The sequence below is a fragment of the Eumetopias jubatus genome, unplaced genomic scaffold, assembly GCF_037043125.1.
Source record: "Eumetopias jubatus isolate StellerSeaLion01/CBP00866 unplaced genomic scaffold, mEumJub1_p1.0 scaffold_16, whole genome shotgun sequence".
In the NCBI taxonomy this organism is placed as follows: Eukaryota; Metazoa; Chordata; class Mammalia; order Carnivora; family Otariidae; genus Eumetopias; species Eumetopias jubatus.
This window is the reverse complement of record NW_028274822.1, coordinates 74606607-74630191: the sequence shown is the minus strand read 5'-3', so window position 1 is coordinate 74630191 and position 23585 is coordinate 74606607. Positions and strand designations below refer to the sequence as shown.

Here is a 23585-nt window from a genome sequence, read left to right as displayed (position 1 = left end):
ACCCGTCAGTAAGAAAGAGATCCAGAAAATCAAAAACTAAAGTAAGGAGATCAAAGAAAAGGAAAAAATCGCTGAGGCGCAGAAGAGTAGGGAGACCTGTTTCTCTGGACCTGGCCCCAGACTATTGATTGGCATTGAAAATGACTAGTAATCTGTGTTGCCTGGCTGGCTCAGTTGGTGGGGCGTGCAACTTGATCTTGGGGTTGTGAGTTCAAGCCCCACGTTGGGCAAAGAGATTACTTAAAAGAAAAAAGGAAAACGACTAGTACAGTTTCATGTTTCTTTAGAGTAAATATTAATTCACGATGAATCTGCAGTTTTTAACACTGTCCTTTTCCAAGAAATGGCCTTTAGGTCTGGTTGGGCATCAGGGCCCTGTTTGCAGGAGGGCATCTTTGAAATCGATTTGTTTTTTCCTCCCCCAGAACGTGGAACTCCCAGAGGCCTTCTCGCCGGAACTGCGGTCCCTCCTAGAAGGCCTGCTCCAGAGAGATGCCAGTAAGCGGCTCGGCTGCCACGGAGGCGGGTAGGCTGTTATTTTAGCTCTTGAGGATCGTCACCCGGGGCACCTAACAGTTAGTTCCAGTACATCACAAATCATTCCTAGCCCCTAAAAATCTCCTATCTTGACCGGGGGCGGCGGGGGGGGGGGAGGGGGGGTGGGAATCACATGGGAAATATGTGTGCTGTCCTTTGTGTTTTGTAATTAATGACTTGAAGGAGTCGCTAACTTTTTAACTTTAAAAAAATCGAGCATGTTGATGGTGGAAATGAATCCCGATATTTCGCAGTTCATTTGGTGAAGTTTTACTAATTAGGTTTGCAGTGATGGCAGGTCAGTATCCTGATCAGGTTCTTACTGGTTTTCTCTCACGAGTAACTGGCAGGCTACTGTCTTACACTTGCTTTCTATCTGCTAGATATCGAGAATGCCTTCCTGTAATCCTCAAACTTGACTGATATTTTGACTGGATACAGAATTCTAAATTGATAATGATTTCCCCCCAGAACTTTGGAGATATATTGCTTTATTGTGTGCAGTAAAGCTGGTGATGGAGCCCAGTTATCACTCCTCATGTCAGGCACTGATAGTTCCTTGTACTGTGGAGGCTTATTTTCTTGAGCTTGGGGAATACTGTTAATTTTTTTATTTGACAGTCCCTCTCCTGCATTTCCTTGGTTAGCTCGTAGAACTCCCTTTAGGTGGCTGTCAGATTTTCTAGAATGGTCATCAATGCTTCTGACCTTGTGTATTCCCTGTATCTTCGCTTTGATTCTGTTCTACTTTCTGTGGGCTTAAATCTCTAGTCCCTCCTTTGATTGCTTTTTAAAATCTTTAGCAGGCTTAATTTCTTCAAAACAGAACCTTTCAGAGGTTCCCCCCACGCCATTAGAATAAACACGTAGCTGCAGGCATTTGGGGGTTGGATATGGAGGAAGACAGTAGGGTGTGTGCACGCGTGCACGTACACGAAGAGTTCAGGCTGTCTTCAGCCCGTGTGTCCCCCTCCCACCTCCTGCACCCCACTCCACACACACGGCGTTGAGCCTGGAGCTCAGCATCTCTGTCCCCCGGCCAGTAGCTGTGCCATTTCCTGCCAGCAATCATGGCTCCTGCATCCACACCCATCCTGTCTGCTGATGGTTCCCCATTCCTCTTTGTGGTGCATTTATGTCTCCGTGTTCCTCTTCCATCATTTCAGTGATTGTTGGGAAGGAACAAATGCAGAACACAAAGGGATACCCTTTGCTTTAGATTTCATTCGTTCATTCAGTAAACACTTACTGAGCATGCCCTGAGTGTCAGCCACCATCCTGACTGCTGGGGCTGAGGCAGTTACACACAGATCGACACAGCCCTGCTGTCTTGGAGCTTATATTGGTTGGGGGTGAATGACATTATAGAAACGATCCAATAAGTAAGATGACCTCAGACCGAGAGAAGAGCATGAATGAGATAAATAAGGCAGTGTTGTCATTGAGACTCCAGCCTTGGGAGGAGAGAGGGAAGGACCCCAGGCAGAGGGGTCAGTGAGGGTAGGGCTTTGAGGGGGAATTAAGCTTCCACGATGCAGAAGAGCAAGAAGGCTGGAGAGCCAGGAGAGGGAGGTCAAGAGCAGGTCAGAGAGGTGGTGGGCTCAGGCAGGTCCTGTAGGCCGTGTCCCTGGACTTTGCTATAAGTGCAACAGGAGGCCTCTGGAGAATCTTAGGCAGGGGTGTAGGGAGATGGTTTGAAAAGATGACGTGGGCATGACATGGGGCAGGTGGGGCTGTGGGCTGTGTGGCTGGGGGGCAGGCTGGGGCAGGGGGGCAGTTAGGGCCATTCAGGGAGCAGGGTGGGGACCTGGACGGTGGCAGTGGTGGCGGGACATTTAGCATTCCCTTCATGATCAAAGACCCTGCCGCCCCCACTGGGAATTGGATCTCGGTGAGGATTGGAGGCAGTAAGTCAGCCCAAGGACTTGCCGAGGGGTGGGCTGTGGAGTGTAGGGGTTAGTGGGGGCATTGGGGGTGATCTGGCTCTTTGGCCTTAGACAACAAGGTGTGGGAGTAATGCAGGAGTTCTACAGACCTCTCGCCCCATCAAGTGGAGATGCCGAGTAGGCGCTGGGTGGGTGGGCCTCCTGGTGTGCAGGACGAGGTCGGCACTTGGGACACAGATCTGAGAGCTCGTCTGCAGGTACGGGTCACTTAAAGGCCTGGCAGAGTGAGGTTACCCAAGGAGTGATAGCAGAGGAAGGGGGCCAAGAACCAGCCCTTGGGGCTCTGCCGCAGGAGACAGGGCTGGGGGACCCGGGGCAGGCCTTGGGGCAGAGTCCCTGGCAGGCACGGCGACCATGCGCTTTCCCCCGGTAGGCTTTCCTCCTGGTATACAGCCCCTTCTCTTCTGCAGAAACTGAGCTTTAAGGGTGGTCTCCAGGAAAACTTGTTTCTTCAGTTTATGAGGAGGTTTGGCATAGGCTATGTTCCTAGATTTGTAGCTTGCTTCTGAATTAATATTTGGTACTTCATATGCCTACCGTTTGATCTAACATGCCTCATAGACATTTGCTGAACATCTCCTCAATGTGGAGATCTCTAATTTGCTTCTTATTTGAATTTGTTCTCCTGGCAACAGAATCCTGTGTTATCTATCTGTCTGTGACAACTCCTAGGTTCTCTCAAACTGGAGTATGTGTCCCCGATAAATTACCATATGGGATAATATTCCTAGCTTCCGCATACAATATTTCTAAACATCCAGTGTTTCCTGTGTTGCTTTGAAAGAAGCGTATTTTACTTGCTTACTTAAAGAACTGAAAATGGTCGTTCCTCTGTTCTTACTAGGAGACCGTTTTTGGAAAATACTCCTTAGGTTTGCATGCGTACCCTTACCACCTTTGTGCCTCTTCCACAGGGCACAAGAAGTAAAGGAACACATCTTTTTCAAAGGCATCGACTGGCAGCAAGTCTACTTACAGAAGGTACTCTGTCTGGAACCCCACACTGGGCACCACCACCTCTATGCTCCGTCTTGTCCCCCACTTCCTGGGTCCAGTCCCCAGGGCCCCGCCCCGAGCCCCGCCCCCCAGCTCCCCAGACTGCCCTTGTTCTTCTACCCATGGGCTGCCATTGCTGCCAACTCCCTCTGGGCTGACTTTTCTGTTTCCCTAGTTTAAAAGTTTTCAAAATATCTGCAGTGTACATTAATAAATACCGAAACGGAGTTGTTATCTAATTCAAATGTCCCTATAACTGAGATGTTTTTAGCTTTCACTCATCTTTTTGACTTCCTGTCTCAATCAGTGACTGTATTTTCATAAAGACCTTTATAGAAATGTACGAGAAACATGGGTCACAAATTTACATATACTTTCTCTAACCCAGCACCATACAACTTAAGGATTGGTATGATTGGATAGCAACAGAATCCCTTCCCTTATTTTAAGATTTTTTTTTTATATTCCCATGAGTACAGGAAAACACCCCAAATTAAAGGGCTTTTTTAAATGTGGATCAGCCTTGGATTCGTTTTTGCATCATCTCCCGCAGTGGAGGGATGATGCTCTGTTAGTCCCGCCCGCTGTGAACCAGAGAGTGGGCTCCAGCTTCGTTGGCATCGGCTGGGCACCTCTGTGGGTGTGCAGTGCTCCCTCCCGCCTCCCCGCACATTAAGGCTCCAGCAAGTGCAGTGTGGTGCCCTGTTGTCTGAGACGTGGTGTTTTCCTAAAGTTGAGCTGGCGGGATGTGCAGTCTTGAGACTTCATTATATTCAATAATGCTTTAAGACCTTGGACGTGAATCTTTTTTTTTCCTCCCTGAAGTTTCTCTAAAATCTGGGGTCTTCTTTTAGGGCTGTTCCATGCCCAGGCTCATCTGTGAAAGATGTGCTGTGATGTGTAAGAGCTCGGCTGGAATGCTCAGCCTGCAGCACACTGGTACTCACAGTGTTCTCACTATAGAGCCGTAGGTCAGGATGGGCCATAAGGTGATCTGATAACTGAAGCATGCTTCTTTGGATCTTCCAGTACCCTCCACCCTTGATTCCTCCCCGGGGAGAAGTCAATGCTGCTGATGCCTTTGACATTGGCTCATTTGATGAAGAGGATACCAAGGGCATCAAGGTACACATGTGATGTTCACCCTGGGTGTTTTGGAGGGTGGGGAGACTTTTTATTGGCTGTCAAACTGAGTGATTGTCTTAGCACTGGCCTGCTTGTGGAATGTAACTTACCAGTGAATACCTATATATTTGAAGAATATAGAAGTCAAGGGCCTAAATTAGAAACGATAAAAGCTTTCTGTGGACTACTCATTTTATGTTTGACCAACTGGTAAGTGGTCAGTTTCTTACAGATTTGGATATATTTGTGATTGGAATAGAACCCGAACTTAAATGAGGCAAAGAAAAAACAACTGTGTGACAGCAAACACACTTTGCCATGTGCCAAAGAGCCAGTCATCTTAATCCTTTTACGTATTCAGATCTCTCTGTGTTAGGATGAAAAGAGCAAACAGCATGAGTCATTTTGCATTTGTCAATCAAAAGTGAAATAATCACTGTGGTTTTTTTTTTATATATAATTCTCTGCATTTTTCAAACTTCTGTTCATATCATTATGTTTCCCAGTAGACAAGGCATAATTACAGACGGTGAGTCATGAGGGAAAATCATCCTCCTCAGGCTGCTAAGTCAGAGTGTATCACTACATGCCGGGCTCACATCTGCCCCCCACCTTCTCAGCATCCCCCAGGACCTCCCCATCCTTTCTCAGCTGCCTCATTATACCCTGGTTGTGTAAGCCCCCCCTCACTTTTCCTACCAGGCAGCTCCCCCTCCAGAAGGCTGCAGCACTGTAGGCACACACACCTGTGAGGAGCCATGGCCAGGGACACACAGAACTGGAACCAGCGGGGCCTGGAGACAGAAGTGGTGGGTGAGCGGCTGGGGAGGAGGGAAGCAGCAGGAGACCAGGCACAGTGGGACTCGAGGAATGGCAGCTGGTTGGAACTGGCGGTGTCAGGAAGGAGGGGCGATCGGGGTGCTCCCAGGACCCGCTTCCCAGGACGGGAAGCTGAGGCAAAGAAGAGGTGGAGAGGGCCAAGGCCACTTCTGTGGTCTGGCGCAGTGGCTCCCCCAGGGGCCGTGGTGCGTCCAGTGCTGCGATGTGCGCGCCCCCAGGCGTGGTTTGCAGCCTGGAGAGACAGCCCGTGGCAGGTGTGTAAGTACTGCTGTGCAGCCCTGCTCTGGGCAAAGACCATTCACAATGTCGCTTCAAAGGATTACTGTTGTCACAATAGAATTTTGTCAGCAGAGGTACTACCGTCCACGAAAGGGTGCTAAAAATGAAACGGCTGTGATGTGGGAGCCCACAGATATTTTTGATGTTAAAAAGAGATTTCTCATACTTTAAATTTTGTAAACCATAATCACGGCTCTGGAGTCAGACAGACTGGGCTCAAATCTGCCCTTATTTGCTGGGTGACTTCGGGTAACCTCTCGCGCCTTGGTTCTGTCACCTGTGACTGGTTTTGACGCCCAGATCTCTGTGAGGTAGAAGAGAGAGCCGCTTTAAGCCTCCTGGCATGTCTTCCATGCTTAAGCTAGGAGGTTTTGTCAATGTGGTTTTCATTCTTCATGACCAAGAGCCGAGGATGAGCATGCTCCGAACAAGGAGGGGCGTGTGGCCAGGGGCCCAGCGGGAAATGAGGGGCCTGGGACAGCCTTGTCCCGCTGGAGGGTCTGCCTCTTAGGAAACCAGGTATTCTTTACCTTTAAAAAAAGCAGCCCAAATTATACACTGTTCTTTAAAAAACAACAAAAACAACAAAAAAGTGCACCTCAGATAAGTACAAATTTTCTTCTTTGTTTTATTCATTTTTAACAACTTTTGCCAAGTCCTAAAAAGTCAAGGCTCTCTGAAATTCTAGGAAGCAGAACGGTTTGTATACAAAGCAGAGTTGGCCCTTTCCGAGCAACTGCTTTGGAAAGGAGTGTTTTTACTTTTGGCAAACCCTTCAGAATCCATCCCGGGTCACAGGGTGACCCTGTGGCCTGGTGCACTAGCACCCCACCCCACCCCACACACAAACAGACACACACACGCACATTCACGCGCCGCTGGGCACGCGCCCCCAGCATTCATGCTCTGAGCCACTGAGGATTTCAGCTCTGGGCTCAGCCTGGGCTTCTGAAGGAAGCCAAAAGAGGAAAGGAAGGCTCTGAGAATCAGAGCGATCCTAAAATCAACACATGGTCATAACAGGTCACTAAGGGTAGTTGGAGAACCCTCCGTGTTTCATCGATTTGCTGAAGTCTTGAGGACAAGTGCCTCTTCTTGCTCTTTTTCTTGTAAATAACTTGCTTGTTCTAATTATCTATCCAGTACTTATCTCTCAGGCAGAGGAGCAAGCAAATCAAGTTTCTGAAGAGATCTGTGCTTTTGAATGACAGATGTGTTCCTTTCTTTCAGTGAGATCACTCACCTTTCTGCATGTAGCTCAGAGGCATAAAATCCTTCTCTTTGCTCATTTTCAGAGTGTGGCCTCTAAGCTCAGGGGGAGGAATGGAGGATTTTGAGTAGTAGTTTGGAAGACAAATGCTATCATTAAGTGTAATTTTTACCCCAGTGCCTCTTAAAGGCGAAGCTGCCTAAAACCGCCATGTCTCCCGAGCGCCGTGGTTGCGCATTTGATCGCGCTGTTACCCTGGGTTCGTGGAGGGTTGGAAGGTTCATGGAATGAATGGAAAATTCAGCCTCCTCTCCCTTCTTCTCATCTCACTGTTCAGATGAATCGAGGGTGGTGAGAAAACCCTCCTACTTTCTCCCTTTTAATTGTTTCTCAAAGTACAGGATATAATTTCCTACTTTTGCAAATAGAGTCTCCTCGCCATCCTTGACATTCTATTTTGTTGTTGGATCCTTTTGTACTTTAAATAAAGCCCTGTACGGGTTAGTTTTTCATTGGCGAAAATGTAACGAAGATGGTATGAGAGAACGGGCTGCATCTTCCCTGACGTGGGACTGGATGTGAGGTGCCGACCGCGGGTGCATTGGCGGAGCCTGGCTGCTTGGTTATCAGTAGCCGACGTTTGTGACAGCGACCGAGCCGTCTCTGAAGGGTTGTGTGCCGTTGTCCTGTTATCTTCCCGCCTATGGTTGGGGTACTTCTGAATCTGTTGCCTTGCTAAGTATGTTAAATCATAACTATCTTGATCTCTTAAAATAATAAGCTTCTTGATTGCGACCAAGATCTCTACAAGAACTTCCCCTTGCTGATCTCGGAGCGCTGGCAGCAGGAAGTGGCAGAAACAGTTTATGATGCAGTGAATGCGGACACGGATAAAATCGAGGCCAGAAAGAGAGCTAAAAATAAGCAGCTTGGACACGAAGAAGGTAAAATAGCCAGGGTGTCTCAAAATATTTTCAATGCAATGAATTTTTTTAAAAATGTCTTGTAAAGCCGGGAAAGTATTTGGGTCATAAAGTACTTTCCAGGGGTGGCAGGGGGGATGCCCTAACTAGTGGTATGTGGCTTGGAAAAGCTCAGTGTAATATTTCAAAGTCTTCGGTCAACATGTAAATTGAGGTGGTCAGCAGCAGTGTGTCCTCTGACCTCGGAGCATCTAGAGCCAGTTGGCGAGTGTCTTCCTTGAAGCCTGAATATTACCGTGCCGGGAGCAGGCCCGGCTTCATGGGCATGTGACCTGGGCCACCTCCTAGGGCACCCCACTGGGTTCAACGCTCGCTGTCACTGTCTTGACATTCTTAATCATGTTTCAATAAGGGGCCTGCATGTTCATTTTTCACTGGGCCCTGCAAAGTATGTGGTAGTTGGCTCTGGTGAGGAACTTAGCATGCGTGTCCCTTGTCCAGAGCTATAAATGGATAGAATGACATTTATTTTACAAACAGCATTAAGGAATTGCCAGACCACATTTTTATTTACAACATGTGAGTGCCCTGTTGGGATTTCCAAAGTGGAGCGTGTAACATCCGGTGTTAAACCAGTCGGCCATTCTTGATTCACCAAATGTTGTCGCCCTCGATTTTCCTAAAATTTTAATGGATCTTGGATATTTAAGTGTACTGTGGTTGAGGACGATGCTGTTATTCACTTTACGTCTATGCAAAGAATTTTCTGAGGTTGTTATATGATAAGAGTGACCAACCAGAACCAGTTCCTTTGTGAATAAGTTACTTGAATGGGGGCAGCTTGATGCAGGCTGGTCGGTCGTGCCCATCATTTCTCATTTCCCAGTAGCATTTATTACCTGCTCAGAAACATGTGCCTGCGCCCGGGTGGCTTCCTCCTTACGTAAAAGCTGCCTGAGTACCCCAAGGGAACAGCGTGGCCCCGCAACTGTTCTCACCTCCATTCTGCAGGGAGAGGGGCTTCATTTCTAAGCTGTGCCTTAGACAGCATGTCCATTGACATCACTCTGGACTGTTGGCTGTAGCAAATTTTACACGAGAAATTACTTTTTTACGTCAATAGTAGCTTGCTCCGGGGAGGGCCATGATGTCACTAGAATCTTGACAAATTGGACCTAGAAAAAAATAAGTATACCTTAGTGACCTTACCGAAGCGTATCCTTTTAATTAGAGCTGCAGTTAGAGCATCTAGCAAGTTAATGAATTTATCTTCATGTTTAAATGATTGATTTGGACATCACTGGGCTCTTGGTTGAAGATCTCAGGAGTCACCTTACAGAACAATACAGTCTAGGCTTAGGTCTCTGAGGTAAACCTGCAAGGCTTCTACCTTCCATATACTTAAGCCGTGTAAACACTTTTGCATTAAAATGACAACTCTGGGGAGCCCGCCCGATCACCTGTCCCCTCCCTCCTTGGTTCTTTTCCCTCCTGTATGCGGGACAGTGTGGGTATTGCTTATCTGTTTACCGTCTGGGTCTCCTATTAGAACATTAGCTTTCTGAGGGCGAGAGTTCTGTCTCTTGCCATGTAGCACTGCCAAATCCAGAGCGCCCAGAACATGCCCAACACCAGGCATTCCCTGAATAGCTGTGGAATGAATGAGAGAAGGAGTGAATAAATGATTTTTAGCACGGTCTCCAAAGCCTTTAAAGAAAGAAAGCAGAGGCATTCACTCAAAATTAACCTTAAAAAAAAAAAGAGTACGTCACTCTAACAATATGATCGGGACTCAACATGAGTGCGAATTAGCTCAGTCTGTCTAGGTAACCATATATTTGAGGGATAAATATAGCCTTAAGGAATAAACAGTTTTGAGGCTTATGTTACCTTGGCTGCTTGGTAAGCCCCTTACTATTATTTATGGGATTGAGTGGAGAACCCCAGTCCCCCATAAAGGCAAAGGTACTTTGGGCATAGCCTGAATTGAATTCCTCTCTACTCTCCAATTCTTGTTATTACACATAATGAAAAAATAGTTTGGGAACAAACCTCTGCCCTCTCTGAGTGATGAGGGAACATCACGGAATGTATCCGAATATTGAGAAACAGCCACTCAGTATGGTTAGCGGAGACCTGTTCTTTCGATCCCCAGCTCACCTGGGTCTCAAAACTGAGGTAAGGATTTGCATAATGTCCTCCATTCATAGAAATTTGATTTTTCCAAAGAGTGTGTCATTCTTTTTTGTTTGTTTCTGAAAAGAACATAGACCGTCTGTGTCCGAGCCCATTTAATTTGCGGTTCTTTTATATTGCTCAGATTACGCACTGGGAAAGGACTGTATCATGCACGGGTACATGCTGAAGCTGGGGAACCCGTTCCTGACTCAGTGGCAGCGTCGGTATTTTTACCTCTTTCCAAACAGACTTGAATGGAGAGGAGAGGGAGAGTCCCGGGTAAGTCCAGAGTGGCCCACCCAGCACAGACTTGCAGGGTCCTCAGTGTCACATGGCTCATTGGGATGGCTGGCGTGTCTTCTAAAATAGCCCGCTAAGCTCTGGGTATCTATTTAAACTCGTGCACATGAGATTTTGGTGTTCAAACTCTAACTTTTAAACTTAGAGTCAAAGAAGGATTTTGTAACATCTGAAAATAGAATGTGAGGTCAAAACAGGTTTGAAGGAGGCTGGAGAGTAGTCGGGGAGATCAAAAGAGATAAAAAAAACAAAAAAACAAAAAAACAAATCCAGGACGTTGGAGTCAGACAGAGGCGATTGAATCCAGGACTCAGAGAAGAAGGTCTGGCGTCCACGACACAGCACGACAGTTGTGGGTCTGCCTGTGCTCAGTCTCCCCTTCACATGCCCCCCCTCCCCCCGGTCAGGCTCAAATGAAATGAGCTAAGTGATGCTGGGCCCAGAGCTGAGGTCGCCAAACGCTTCCTTTGGTCTCCGCTTTGTTGGAAGAGTTTAAGTAATGTCCATAGCATGGGCAGGAAGATACCACTGCCCCCTCAGGTCCTTTCTCAAGGGCCAGTGTTTGTGAACAAGGTAAGAAGACATTTCGAATCCACACTGTCCCTCGAAGCCAGGCAGGTAGCCTTTATTCAGTACCTGCTGTGTGGGGAGTGGAGGGCTCATCCAGAGGTGGCCACCCAAGCAGAAGGCATACTTCTGCTCTTGGGGACGGAATGGCTAGTCCTCTGGGGCCAAGGAAGCAGGGCAGTGGGTCCCAAATGTCAAAAACACAGTTGATGTCTTAGATGTGTCAGAATACTGCCCATCAGTTGTCCGGTGGTGAGAAGTGTAGAAAGTAATAACCTCTAATCTTGTTTGTTCGATTTTGGAATGTGTTTTTTAAATCCCCATTGGTAAAGGGGCGCCTGGGTGGCTCAGTCGGTTAAGTGTCCAACTCTTGGTTTCGGCTCGGGGTCATGATCTCAGGGTTGTGGGATCGAGCCCCATGTCGGGCTTCACACTCAGTGCGGAGTCTGCTGTCCCCTCTGCTCCTTCCCCCCACTTGCATGCTCTCTCCCTCTCTCAAATAAGTAAATAAAATCCTTGAAAATAAATAAATAAAAATCATAAATCCCCATTGGTAAAGTTGCTATTCAATTATGAGTGATTGCTACTGCACAGCACATTCTTTTCAGATAAATAAGACTTCTCACCATTGCTAGTGCCATGGGAGTCATTTCCTCAAACTAATGCATCTAGGCTCTGAATTGCTATTAATAAGTCTCTTTGGGGATCCTGAGTTGTAACTCAGGTGCTGGTATTATATAATATAATGTGTAATATTATATACTATATATTGTATTTTATAAATATATGAACTCAACACACAAATTATAATCCATATATATTATTATTATTATAGAATATATAATATTTCCAGGGCACCTGGGTGGCTCAGTTGGTTGAGCGACTGCATTCGGCTCGGGTCATGATCCCAGGGTCCTGGGGTCGAGCCCCACACCGCGCTCCCTGCTCCACGGGGGGCCTGCTTCTCCCTCTCCCACTCCCCCTGCTTGTGTTCCCTCTCTCGCTGTGTCTCTCTCTGTCAAATAAATAAATAAAATCTTCAAAAAAAAATCACAAGGAGAAGAAAAAATACATTTACCGAACTGTACTGTATTTACGGGGAAAAAAAATCCCTGTAGAAGTGGAACCACACAGGGGCGCCTGGATGGCTCAGTCGTTAAGCATCTGCCTTTGGCTCAGGTCATGATCCCAGGGACCTGGGATCGAGCCCCACGTCAGGCTCCTTGCTCTGCAGGAAGTCTGCTTCTCCCTCTCCCACTCCCCCTGCTTGTGTTCCCTCTCTCGCTGTGTCTCTCTCTGTCAAATAAATAAATAAAATCTTAAAAAAAAAAAAAAAAGTGGAACCACTGGACAGTCACTGTGGTGTGCATTGAAAGAAAGTTAATCTCGCTTTTCCGGATATTTGAAAACTTAGAAAATCTTCCTTTTTTTTAAACATCGGATGCAGTAAGGTAGCTTGGTTTTTTTTCTTTTTTTAAAGATTTTATTTATTTATTTGACAGCGAGAGCACAAGCAGAGGGAGTGGGAGAGGGAGAAGCAGGCCTCCCACCGAGCAGGGAGCCCAGTGCAGGGCTCTATCCCAGGACCCTGGGATCATGACCTGAGCCGAAGGCAGACGCCCAATGACTGAGCCACCCAGGCGCCCCGGTAGCTTGGTTTTAAAAGTCAGCATTCGATGTTCTGTTTGAGAGCTGCCTAGTGTATATGGATGGATGGATTCATAGGTATAAATCAGGAAACAGAAAAATGAGCATTTATGATGGTGGTGCTTTTCATTTAGGAGTCCTAGAGTATCCAAAAAAACATAAAATGGTAAGGTACTCACGACACTATAGCACTCACCACAAGCAATCATGTTCTAAACCTGGCGTGACCATCTTTGAAGGATGTCGCCTGTATTTATAACATCCTTTTGATATCATCCTTTCGAAATATCCTTAGCTCGCCAGCCAACATGGCCAGACCTTTCCCGAGCTGCCGTGTCAGGCACTCGGTCGCACCCCATCGGCTCATGTACCTTGTACAGCACTTCGCTGTTCCCTCCCAACTCGGTCGATAGCACTGAGGGGAGCGTGCGGCACAGAAGGGACACGTGCGAGTCACAACCATTCACAAGTGGATTCTGTGTCGCGGGAACAGCTGTGCTCTTGGCTTACAGAGACCGTCCGTCCTTCGCCGTTTCCTTCAGATGCCATCATTTGAATTCTGTGCATGTCCCTTCCTAGCCATTCCCCCACTCTTCTAGAACATCATCAAAGAAAGGGAAAGGCTGATTTTTTTTTTTAACTTTTCCTAAGCTGATAGTTTTCTGGATTATTTATTACTTCAACTTAGGAAATCGGGAGATAATGTGAAGTAATGTATCATTTTTTTTTTTTTTATGGCTAGCAAAATTTACTGACAATGGAACAGATTCTGTCTGTGGAAGAAACTCAGATTAAAGACAAAAAGTGCATTTTGTTGAGGATAAAAGGAGGCAAGCAATTTGTCTTGCAATGTGAGGTGAGTTTTTCAGGTTTTTAAAATACTTTTTCCCCATGAGCGAAAGTTCGAGCAACTGTGTGCGTCTCCTGCAAACACAGCTGCCTGGGTATGGAGCAGCTTCTTGAATCTGTGCTTTGTAGCTTAGGTAGCAGGAAAGCCCCAGGGCACAAGGGTCTCAGCAAATTAACCGTTACTGTTACAGGATCAAATGTCAGAAAATGGCAGGAGAGGTGGTACGTGGAATAATCTGACTGCCCTATCTGGGAACTCTGATCAGTATTCAGCAGGGGCCTTTTAGCTAGTCTCCCAGTTCTTCTCTTTCAACATGTTCGAGGTTGGGGCTTGCATGTCTAAATAAATAAACACAAGATACCAAAGTGACTTCTCTCAGGGGACATGCCATCTTTCTGACTCCAAAGTTCTATTGTAGCCCACATTTAATTCCTCTGGGGTACTGGTGTGTGTGTGTGTGGGGGGGGGTATGTAGGGTGTGGGTGTGTATAGGATGTGTGTGTGTCCATGTGGGTGGGGGTGTGTGTGTAGGGTGTGGGTGTGCATGTGGGTGAGGGGAGTATGTGTGTGGGGGGCATGTGGATGTGCATGGGTGTGTGTGTGTAGGATGTGTTGTGTCTATGTGGGTGGGGGTTTGTATAAGGGTGTGGGGGACATGGGTGGGGGGAGTGTGTGTGGGTGTGTGTGTGTGCATGCATATTTAGAGAGACAGACCAGTAGTAGATAACCAAGATGTGTGTTTAATAAGCATCCCTCCATTGCACACGTGAGGTGCTTGCTCATCAGCCAGAACTCCTCCTTAGGCATTACTGTATAGACTTGAGCTGTTTTAGAAATCAGAAATTGGAGGTGATCTCTGAACGAATCACAGGCAGTGCTTCTCAGGGTGGGGCTCAGGGGGTCCCCTGAAGGGCTTGCCAGCCTGGCCCTGCTCCCCACGTGGCCCACAGTTCAGCAGAGCACTGCGTGCTGGAAAGCAGTGTGGTGGGGTCATTACCAGAGGCACCACATCTGGCCAGCCAGGCGCGCCCGTTGCAACTTCTCCCTTTGTGTTTCTGTGCAGAGCGACCCTGAGTTTGTGCAGTGGAAGAAGGAGCTGACTGAGACATTTATGGAGGCTCAGCGACTCCTGCGCCGTGCCCCCAAGTTCCTCAACAAGTCCCGGTCCAGCGTGGTTGAGCTCTCCAAGCCTCCCCTCTGTCACAGGAATAGCAATGGCCTCTGACACCCGGGACAGGAGGGTCCTGGGGAGACGGGGCCTCGAGGAAGCCTGTACCGGGGGTTTTCCGCCCTTGAGAGGGAGTCTTTTGGAGAAGTCCGGGGGTCAGAGGTTCGGTCCACTTGTCCCTGGGGCCCTTCCACGGCTGGGACGACCCAGGACGCCAAGGTGCTCCTAATAGGAGCTGTGACCGTGGTCCGGCCCAGGCCGGCCTCCCTGCCCTTCTGAGTGCCTCCTGCGCATGACATCTGTCCACGCTCAAAACTACTGAAGAAACAAACGAAAGTTCTTTCCCTTTCTTACACACCCGTTTGGGTAGACGTGAACCTAGAACTTGAAATGATTCCTCCTTATCACTTCAATTTGTATGTCTGATAGCAAACATATCTTAGACTTGCCAAGACGGAGTGCAGCCCTCTGCAGCGGCGGGTGCCAGATGGCCAGAGCGCTGCCCTCTGTCCTCTGCTGGGCTCACACGTGTCTGCTCCACGCTCCTGGGGGTCAGCACACGTTTCTGCCGTGCACTTCAGCACCGACCGACTTCTTGATGCCCCGCCTGGTGAGCTGAAGATGCTTTCTGAGAAGCTTGCCCTTCCCGCCAGGTGTGCGGCACCACCCAGGTACCTGCCTGCCTCTGACAGGGAACAGAGGGAGCGTGCCCTCAGAGGACTTGGGAGTCGCTCATGACTGACGGCGTTCAACAGTGGACCATTGGAAGGCTTCACAGGGATTCCGAAGGACAGGCAGTGGGGTTTTAACTTTCAGGGCAACAGCGGTTTTCAAAAATCTTCAAATAAATCGCACTTTCACGTGTCTGGGTGTGCACGGACGCTTGGGGGTGAGTCTGTCTTGGGCTCCAACAATAAGCAGTTATAGGACAGGGTCATTCTGGTTCCTTCTGCCTGCCCTCGGAACACATATCCGTAATGGATGTGTAAAGGAAGGAAAGAATTCCTCTGTTTCACATTGTAGTATAATTTAAAATGAATTTTATTGACAAAAGAATGCTGAAGAATGAATGTGTTGAAATGAGTTAACTGTGTTTGTTGACTTCCGTGTCAGCCTTCACCCGTCATTAGTGAATGGTACTTGGCCCCGGGTGGGTCGTCCCACGCGGTGACAGCAGTGGGGCGGGAAGGCTTGTTGCCTAATCCCAGGGGCTTCTCTTCTCCCCCACGGTTCCCCCACGATGCGTTCTGTGCCCTTTTCACGCCCCAAATAAATGCTGGGCTGTGCTGGGCTATATGAACAGTGTGTTTCCCAGTGAAGTCCTGTCACCAGACTGAAAATAATAACAATAATTTTTGAAGTCCACATATTTGTCTTATTCTTAGTGCAATCTTGTTGTGTGTTTCTAAGCTAACTACTAACAGTATAAATAACATCATCATTATCTGCATCCTGCCCTCGATATTTTTAGTGATTCCAGATCTCCGTGCACTGTGTTCATTGGGAAAGTGAGTACTTCTTAATGAAATTATATTTTGAGAGTTTGGAAGATGATTGCTGAGAGTTTTTTATTTCTTAGGGGTCACTTTGGAAAAGAAATGTGGAGGTCCACTATCCATCTCAACTACCAGTTGGGGTTTAAATCAGCGCGCATGTTCTACTCTGCTCTTTCCAGTAGGGGAGGATGGAGGCACTCTTTACATGCCTTCCCTTTTGAGCCAGGAAGAATGGTGTTCACTTCTGTTTTTTTACAAAAAAAAAAACCACTAGCAGCAGAAAAATAGATGTTCCTCCTAAAGGGTGAGCTGCCTTGCGGCTGTGGTTAATGACCACTGTCACTGCTGTCCTCAGCCTCATCGCAGGCTCCCACTGCTGAGCACTTACAGGTCGAGAATTGCTGTGCCCCAAGCCTCTGCCGGACAGAGCCAAGACCCTCCTGTTGAGAACGACGCAGACTCCTTCAGGGTCTGAGCTTAGCCTCTCCCATATCCCACCCAGGGCATTAGCCACGCCAACCCATAGCGCTTTGAAAGATACCGTCTTTGGAGTAGAACCGGAGGTTAATCTGTCCTTTGGAAAGGAAACAGGAATTGGGAAATATTCTGAGAGCACTTTTGTCCCAAGCCTAATTTCAAGTGCTGGGGTCTCGTCTGGCGAGTCTGCTACCTGCACTTGTCCCCGAAGCCGTCTGATAGGGCTAGCGTCTCCGCGGCCACACGGAAGACGCCTCCGGGACCCTTCTGGGCCAGCACCTCGTGCCTGCGAGGCCAAAGAAGGCGACTGTGCTAGAGATCTGTTGCAGAAAGTTTTAAGGGTGTCACCTCGTTCCTAGATGGTTGACCCTTCAACGTGTAGACCATGAGAAAGGACAAAATTCAGCACACGGAAGATAAAGTTGGTATTATTTTTATAAAGTTATAATGTCTTGACTTCATAAATCAAGGGAATTAATAAAGCAAAGTCTAAAAATAAAGATGACTTTAAGCTGCTCTACAATGTATATGGAAGAAATTAAAAACTTTAGTGAATCCAAGGTTATTTTTCTAAGCGAAAATATTCTGTCCAGTGCATTTGCCCCTTCATGGCATTGGGAGTCGGGCTTTTTCCCTTCTGCATCGTGTTTAAGTATGATTTTTCAACAAAACTTCTAGAAATCAGCTGTTTTACTGCTAATGCACATGTTACGCTTCTCATGCCTCTGATTGGCCAATCCACAGACATGACAGTTTCAGAATTATAGAGGCGCCAGATGTGGAGGAAAGCAAGCATCCTGCTCAGGAAAGCCTGTAACAACACACAACCATCTGAAGCAAGACCTAGCTTGACGTGCGATTTGAAATATGCCATATGGATACCAGAAACAATTGTTTTGAGGCCCTCACTGGCCATTACAGAACATCCTTTACCCATTGACAGCGAGCTTTAACTCCATGAAAAAGATCAAAGGGTGGTCTTTCTCTGATGATCTGAAAAATTTCACTCGGAATTTGTAGTTGGGCCAATTTGATACAGCATGACTTGTCGATGGAATTGATTTTTCACATCAAGAGGAAAGATTCTCGAAGTCGGACTCTTTTTCACATGATGTAAATCTATGAAAGGTACTTTGAAATGTGCTGGGATAAGAGAAGACTGATTCTGTAGCACTTATCGTACGTTGATTTTTTTTTTCTCAGTGATTTTGTTCAGGGAAGTGCTTCTGGGTCATTCGGAGACGCCTGATGAATTACCTCCTCGGCACGCCTGAGGACTGACGACATTTGTGCCCAGAGAGGAGATGGGCTTCACTGGAGTCTGGGACAGGTGGTGGCTGGGGGGGCCGTGGGCTGTAGGGCGGGTGGAGTGGGTGTCTCCCATGCAAGGACAGTGGTAGAAATGGGGCAAAGGAAGGAAGGCCTTAACTTGCGAGTAAAAAAAAAAAAAATCACTCCCTTTACACCAAGCACCAAGGAAATGACTGAGTTAGGGTTGGCTGATTCTTTCCCTCCTTACAACAGGAGTTGAATAGTAATGATTGTGAGACATGGTCACTTTATTTTCGATTATGGAGCCACTGGACTTAGGAATAGGCCATCAGCTGTCCATCACGGCCCTGCATGCCCTCCAGCACCCTCCAGGAAGGCGCCTGGCACCCAGAGCTAACCCCCCATCTGTGCGTGCCTCACAGCCACTGGGAGGGCCAGGCGCGGGGGCTGAGTGGCCACCTGCAGGGCCCTGTGGCTGCCACAGACCTTTGTCACACGTCCATTGGAACCGCAAGAAGGCTTCCCAGAATAGCAACACCCGGCTTGCTGTTTAATCCGTGCCCACTTCCAGAGTGAGCTTTAATAGTTGAAATTTCGAAAACATTTTTCCCTAAAGATCTAACATGATTTTCCCTTCCATGAAAGGTTGACTCCAGAGATTTGAATTCATCAATTAGTTAAATTCATACGAATATGAATTTTTTTTTCTTTTGACCCAGGCCACATTTTAAGAAGAGTTCTTTTCCTGTTGAACTAATGAAAGCTGAACTCTGGAATAATACGATTCCCTCACATTGTAATGGGCTTGAGATTTCTTTCACCCTCAAAGACTAACAGACCTGGTCTTTTATTGCCAAGGGACAGGGATGCCCTCCCCATGGTGCCCGATGCCTGGCCACTCACGGACGTGGCCAGGGAAGCATCGATTGGTAAATGCAGCACCCCAAATGTTAAATTACCTTTATTGAAACACACACATACTCACTCCAGAAAATGAGTTAACAGTACATGCATTTCATGAAAAACTTACAGGAACAAAAACTGTGTTTTAAAGTTTTAGCAACTCACATTCTTATAGTAAACTTTCCAATACCACAATCTCAAAATTATCTCTGAAAACTGGTAACTCTGCTTCCATATTTTATTCTGTCTAATATAAAACGTCTTTCATGTAAGGGTAGGGAATGGAGAACTATTTCTAACCGTGCACTCATAATTACAAAAGGACTTGAAATTTAATTCCCTGTGTCTCAGTTGATTATGTCCCATGGTGTATATATTATATGTGGTTTATAAGCTAAACACTGGCCATTTTTTAAGTTCTATTGTGAAATCGTATTTTTCTATGTTTTAACTAATTACAATAGATTTGGCTTTTTCTGAGTAACGTAAAGATTGCCGAACTACATATATATATATTAAAAAACAGAGTTCTATTTTAGCACAAAAGCATTTTATATTATTTATTGAATCCTTAATGTTTGTTTTCGTCAGAAACATTCCTTCTTTCTGCTCCTTTTTATTTGTAGAGTTTGTTATTTAAAGAAACGGCAGCCCTTTCTGTGCTTCGTAAAATGAAGCGGAAATAATGCACACAGCCATGTGGGGCGAACATCCCCCCTCACTGCCATGGACCGTTTGCAACAAAAGCTTGTCCTCGGGTCTGTGCCGAGAGGCGTGTGCACTTCCTGGGCAACGTCTGACAGCACACTTGTCATGAAATACTGCTTTCATCTACCTCTTCAGAAGGCCTCCTGCTTGTTGACTGGTACCCCCAGACGCTTGCTCCCAGACTGGCTGCATTCTAAAAGAATCTCAGTAACACATTTCGGTGGGATTGCCTCTTGATGTCAGTTTTAAAGCCACGGCCCCGACTAAGCCAACAGGGCAGGTAGACATCCCTCTGGATCATTCTCCCCCTGGACCCGAGAGCTGCCCGTAGAGCATCATTTCCTACTCCCGATTGTGCCAAATCCCTGCACCCCATCTTGCCATCGCCCCGAGATTCGGCTGTTGCGCCTGAGGTATCGAGTACTAAATGGGAGGTCAGTCCTCAGCGCTGGTTACAGGGGGCCAGCCGTGTTTAAAAACCCCGCTTCCAGGAGGAGGGCCTTTGAACATGACTTCCTGGCGCCCCCAACCGCATTGCTGTTGCAAGATGGTTTGGAATATGGGGTCGTAAAGGCAAATGCCCTCGTCCGTGATTAAACCTTTGCCAGAGGTCTTACTTCCGAGCGGACGGACCCTTAAGGATTTCCATGAGCTGGAATGACCAGTCCCCTGGGAGAGGGGGTCCCTCCGCACGCTGACATTTCTCTCTGCCTGTCTTCCTCGCTGGGTAGCCGTCGGCGTGGCCACATCTTCGCTTGGCCAAGCGTCACGCCCTTGAAGAAATCCGTTTTCTGTTGTGCGTTGCCCAACAGGGTGAAGCGGGTGAATTAGATACTGTCAATCTAGATATTGTTAACCTATGAAATTATCATTTGTTTTGATCTCGCTTCGCACTGATTGTGCCAGTGGGGCTGTATAGCCCTCCCTCGGTATCCGCTTACTAGTGCACGTTTGAAGTCCTCGCCCACGGGGGACGCTGCTCCACGCCTGCAGTCACCCGCCCTGTGCGGGCACGTGCTGTCATTTGCTATCACCGCCTTACACGGCTATTTTGGAGCAGCAAGGCTGGTTTCCTGTGTTGATAAATTGCTTATATAAAAAATCTCAATAAAAAGGCTCTGTACAAAGATACCTATTTCGGTGTACTGTTCCCCACCATCCCCCCCTCTGCTAATTAATCTCTTCATCAAGCTGCTAAGCATCAGGAAGTGACGCCTTTTAAAGAATCCTGGCTTTGAGGATGATCCCCGCGGAGGCTGATTTTATAAAGGGGAAGGGGACCGCTGATCTGCATTCCTGCGGATTTTGTGCATTGTTGGAGCACAGCCTGCTTCACAGGCTCCGGGGTTTGGAGACCCAACTGCCTGTGCCTCGTGCGAGACATGTTGTGGGGAAAGAGCCTGTGACAGGTGGGCCACGGGGAGACCCAGGAGGGCGTCCATCTCCTCCCCAGTTAGTCTAGACTACACCCGGCCCCCCAGCATACTCCCAGGGTGACCTTGGAGTCCCTCCGGGAAGTGCAGACCCTTCACTCTCCATTCCTGCTCCCACGGAGACGAGCTGAGAGACCCCGGAGTGCATGTCAGTTTAAACCAGAAATCCAAGGAGGTGGTGGCCCCAGGACCCCAGCTGCCCACTTGGGGGCCCGCAGGTCGAGGGTAGGCTGGCTATTTCCTGTCCTGGAGCTGGAAGCCCCTCCTGTGTGGTGCTGGTTCAGGAAAGAAGGAAGGCAGGATCAACTCACGTAGCTATTTGGTTTCCCTGGAACGTACGTGTGTTTGCCAATTCGAAAACTGTTTAACAGAGTTGACAGGAGGCCGGGCTACGGAGCGGGCGGGCAGCTCCGTGGGCAGCTAGCGGGTGGCCACGGAGAGGAGCCCGTGGTCGGATGCGCCACATAACCAAGAGCTGCTCCCCAGAGCTGCTGGAAGCCTGTTCCTCCTCGGGGCCTGGAAGGAGGGGCTAGTGCTGGGCACCCCACTCCCAGCAGGCCTCTCTGGGCAACCCGTTTGCTTTGCCATTTTCTCACCTCTGATTTACGGGAGTTGGATGAGATGAGCCCGACAGACCATTCCAGCCAAAATATCCTCCAGGTTTTCCACGAAGGGTAAATGTGAGGGGCATAGGCAGGACTTGCGAGCAAAAACGAAGTGCCCCCCAGATCTCACGGTTTCTTCTGCGTCGCCTCATAGATACCCACTACCCTCCCCTCTCAACCTTTCGTTCCCAGCCTTCCTTCCCAGTCCGGCCCTGATGTGCACGGCATGGACTTCCTGGCAGCAAGATGGGTGAGGACAGGCCAAGAGCCCAAGGCCTTCCCCTTCCTCAGGGACCTGGGCTAGGAACTGCATGGAAGTTTGTCGGCCTCAGTACGTTTGGGGCTGGGTCCTTCTCTGGGGGCACAGTGGGGCCATTCCTGTGCCCTGTAGTATGTTGAGCAGCCTCTACCCACTAGATGCCAGTGCCTACCCACCACCAGCCAGTCTGGACAACCCAAAATAGCACCAGACGTTGCCAAACGCCTCTTGCGGGGAACAAAACCACCCCGTTTCGAACCCCTGGTGCAAACGATGGGAAATTCTCAGTGTGTTGGGGACAGAGTTGGGGCAGGGACTCCATAAAGGTGAAATGTTGTTGCCAGGGTTAGTGGCCAGGGCTCTTAACTCCTGGGAGGCTGTGTGGACCCATGAGGTCTGCCGTGTGGTTGTTGTAGCCAAATTCATTGTCATGCTAGGAAATGAGCTTGACACAATGGTATTAAGGTGTTAAAATTCTGCGGTGAAGAGGGTGAGGGGGGCGCCTGGGTGGCTCAGTTGGTTAAGCGTCCAACTCGTTTCGGCTCAGGTCAGGACCTCAGGGTCGTGGGACCGAGCCCTGTGTCCGGCTCCCTGCTCAGCGGGGAGTCTGCTTCTCTCTCTCCCCCGGCCCCTCCCCCTGCTTGTGCTCTGTCTCTCTCAGATAAATAAACAAAATCTTTAAAAAACTAAAATAAAATAAATCTTAAAAAAAAAAATAAAACCGCAGGAGCGGGACGCGTTCTTTGTGTGGCCCAGGGCTTCCTCTGACACTGGCTTCATTTCGTTCTTGATGTCGATGTATTGGACAGATTTTTCTAGACAGCAGATCAGATCCATGAGACGCAGTGGCGGTGGGGGCGTGAAACACCATGCCAGTGAACTTCCCACTCTCCTCAAGGTTGGCTTTGGCCAGCACCTGCAGGGGTGAGCACGGGAGCCTTGTGTCCAGAGGTAGCAGCAGTGGTGCTGAATGTGGTCATGGGTCGCTCCACCTTGCCAAATATGTCCTGGATGACCTTGGCCAGGGAGTCTACGGTGGACAGTGTCATGTGCTGTCCAGATCCTCCTTCACTGAAGGCCTTGTCTGTGCTAGGGCTGCAGTCCTCAGGCGGCCCTCGGCTGTCTGCCCCTTCGGGGATGCCTTAGCTACAGAGCGCTGCCTTGCCCGATGTCACACCCTTGCCCGGGTGCCCACATCCAGTGACTGGTCCACGCCGAGGTACAAAGCACTGGCCATCTTGGTCCCAATTCGAGAACAAACTAGCTCTAGGGGTCACAGTGGGGTTGCCACAGGCTGTTTGGGGGCCCTCGTCACAGCTAGACATTTCCCTCTGTCCGATCCTGATTCCTTCTCCATCCTTCCATAGGCGTAGATACCAAGAGAAATCTTTAATATAAGTTCTGTTCATTACATTCTATCTCAGAATCCGCTTCCCCCCGGGGAAAGCAGTCTGCAGTGTTGGGCCGCAGGTGCTGACATGGGGTGCGGGGGCTGGATCACCCACTGCCCGGTTGGCCGTGGTCACTGATGGGAATCGGTGGTGGTAGGTGGAACAGAGAAACCCCTGGTTCAAAGAGAGGGGGGCTTACAGTGTTCACATTTGCAGCAGAGGTGAGTGGGGATGGTACGCCGGTGGAAGGGGGTGCACCGGATGCTTTGTCCTATCGAGCTGGGGAAAAAAAAACGCTAAATCTAAGAACTGGAACATAGAAAAGGAACCTCGTGCATGTGCACCCCGGGAAGATAAAACCTCAAGGCTAAGAGACTGATTTTCCTGATTTACAGAAGACTGATCGTGTTGCAATTTCCTTGGATGATGAGGTGTTGGTCAGAGGTTGTCCCATATCCACTGTGGGAAACTTTGC

General features: G+C 48.4%; 1 protein-coding gene across 4 annotated transcripts in view; it reads left to right on the top strand.

Annotated features, from left to right (window-relative positions):
* The window catches only part of GRK3 (G protein-coupled receptor kinase 3), a 127288-nt gene extending 106735 nt beyond the window's left edge, over nt 1-20553 (top strand). For 3 of the 4 annotated variants that reach the window (XM_028124674.2, XM_088019752.1, XM_028124675.2), the window contains 7 exons: nt 426-526; nt 3398-3464; nt 4509-4604; nt 7715-7877; nt 10177-10313; nt 13291-13404; nt 14462-20553. In XM_028124674.2, coding sequence (XP_027980475.2) covers nt 426-526; nt 3398-3464; nt 4509-4604; nt 7715-7877; nt 10177-10313; nt 13291-13404; nt 14462-14623 — 840 coding nt within the window. In that variant the 3' untranslated portion in view covers nt 14624-20553. The remainder of the gene's footprint in view (nt 1-425; nt 527-3397; nt 3465-4508; nt 4605-7714; nt 7878-10176; nt 10314-13290; nt 13405-14461) is intronic. The other variant, XR_003612517.2, reaches the window with a different exon arrangement.
* Nucleotides 20554-23585: the final 3032 nt, after the last annotated feature.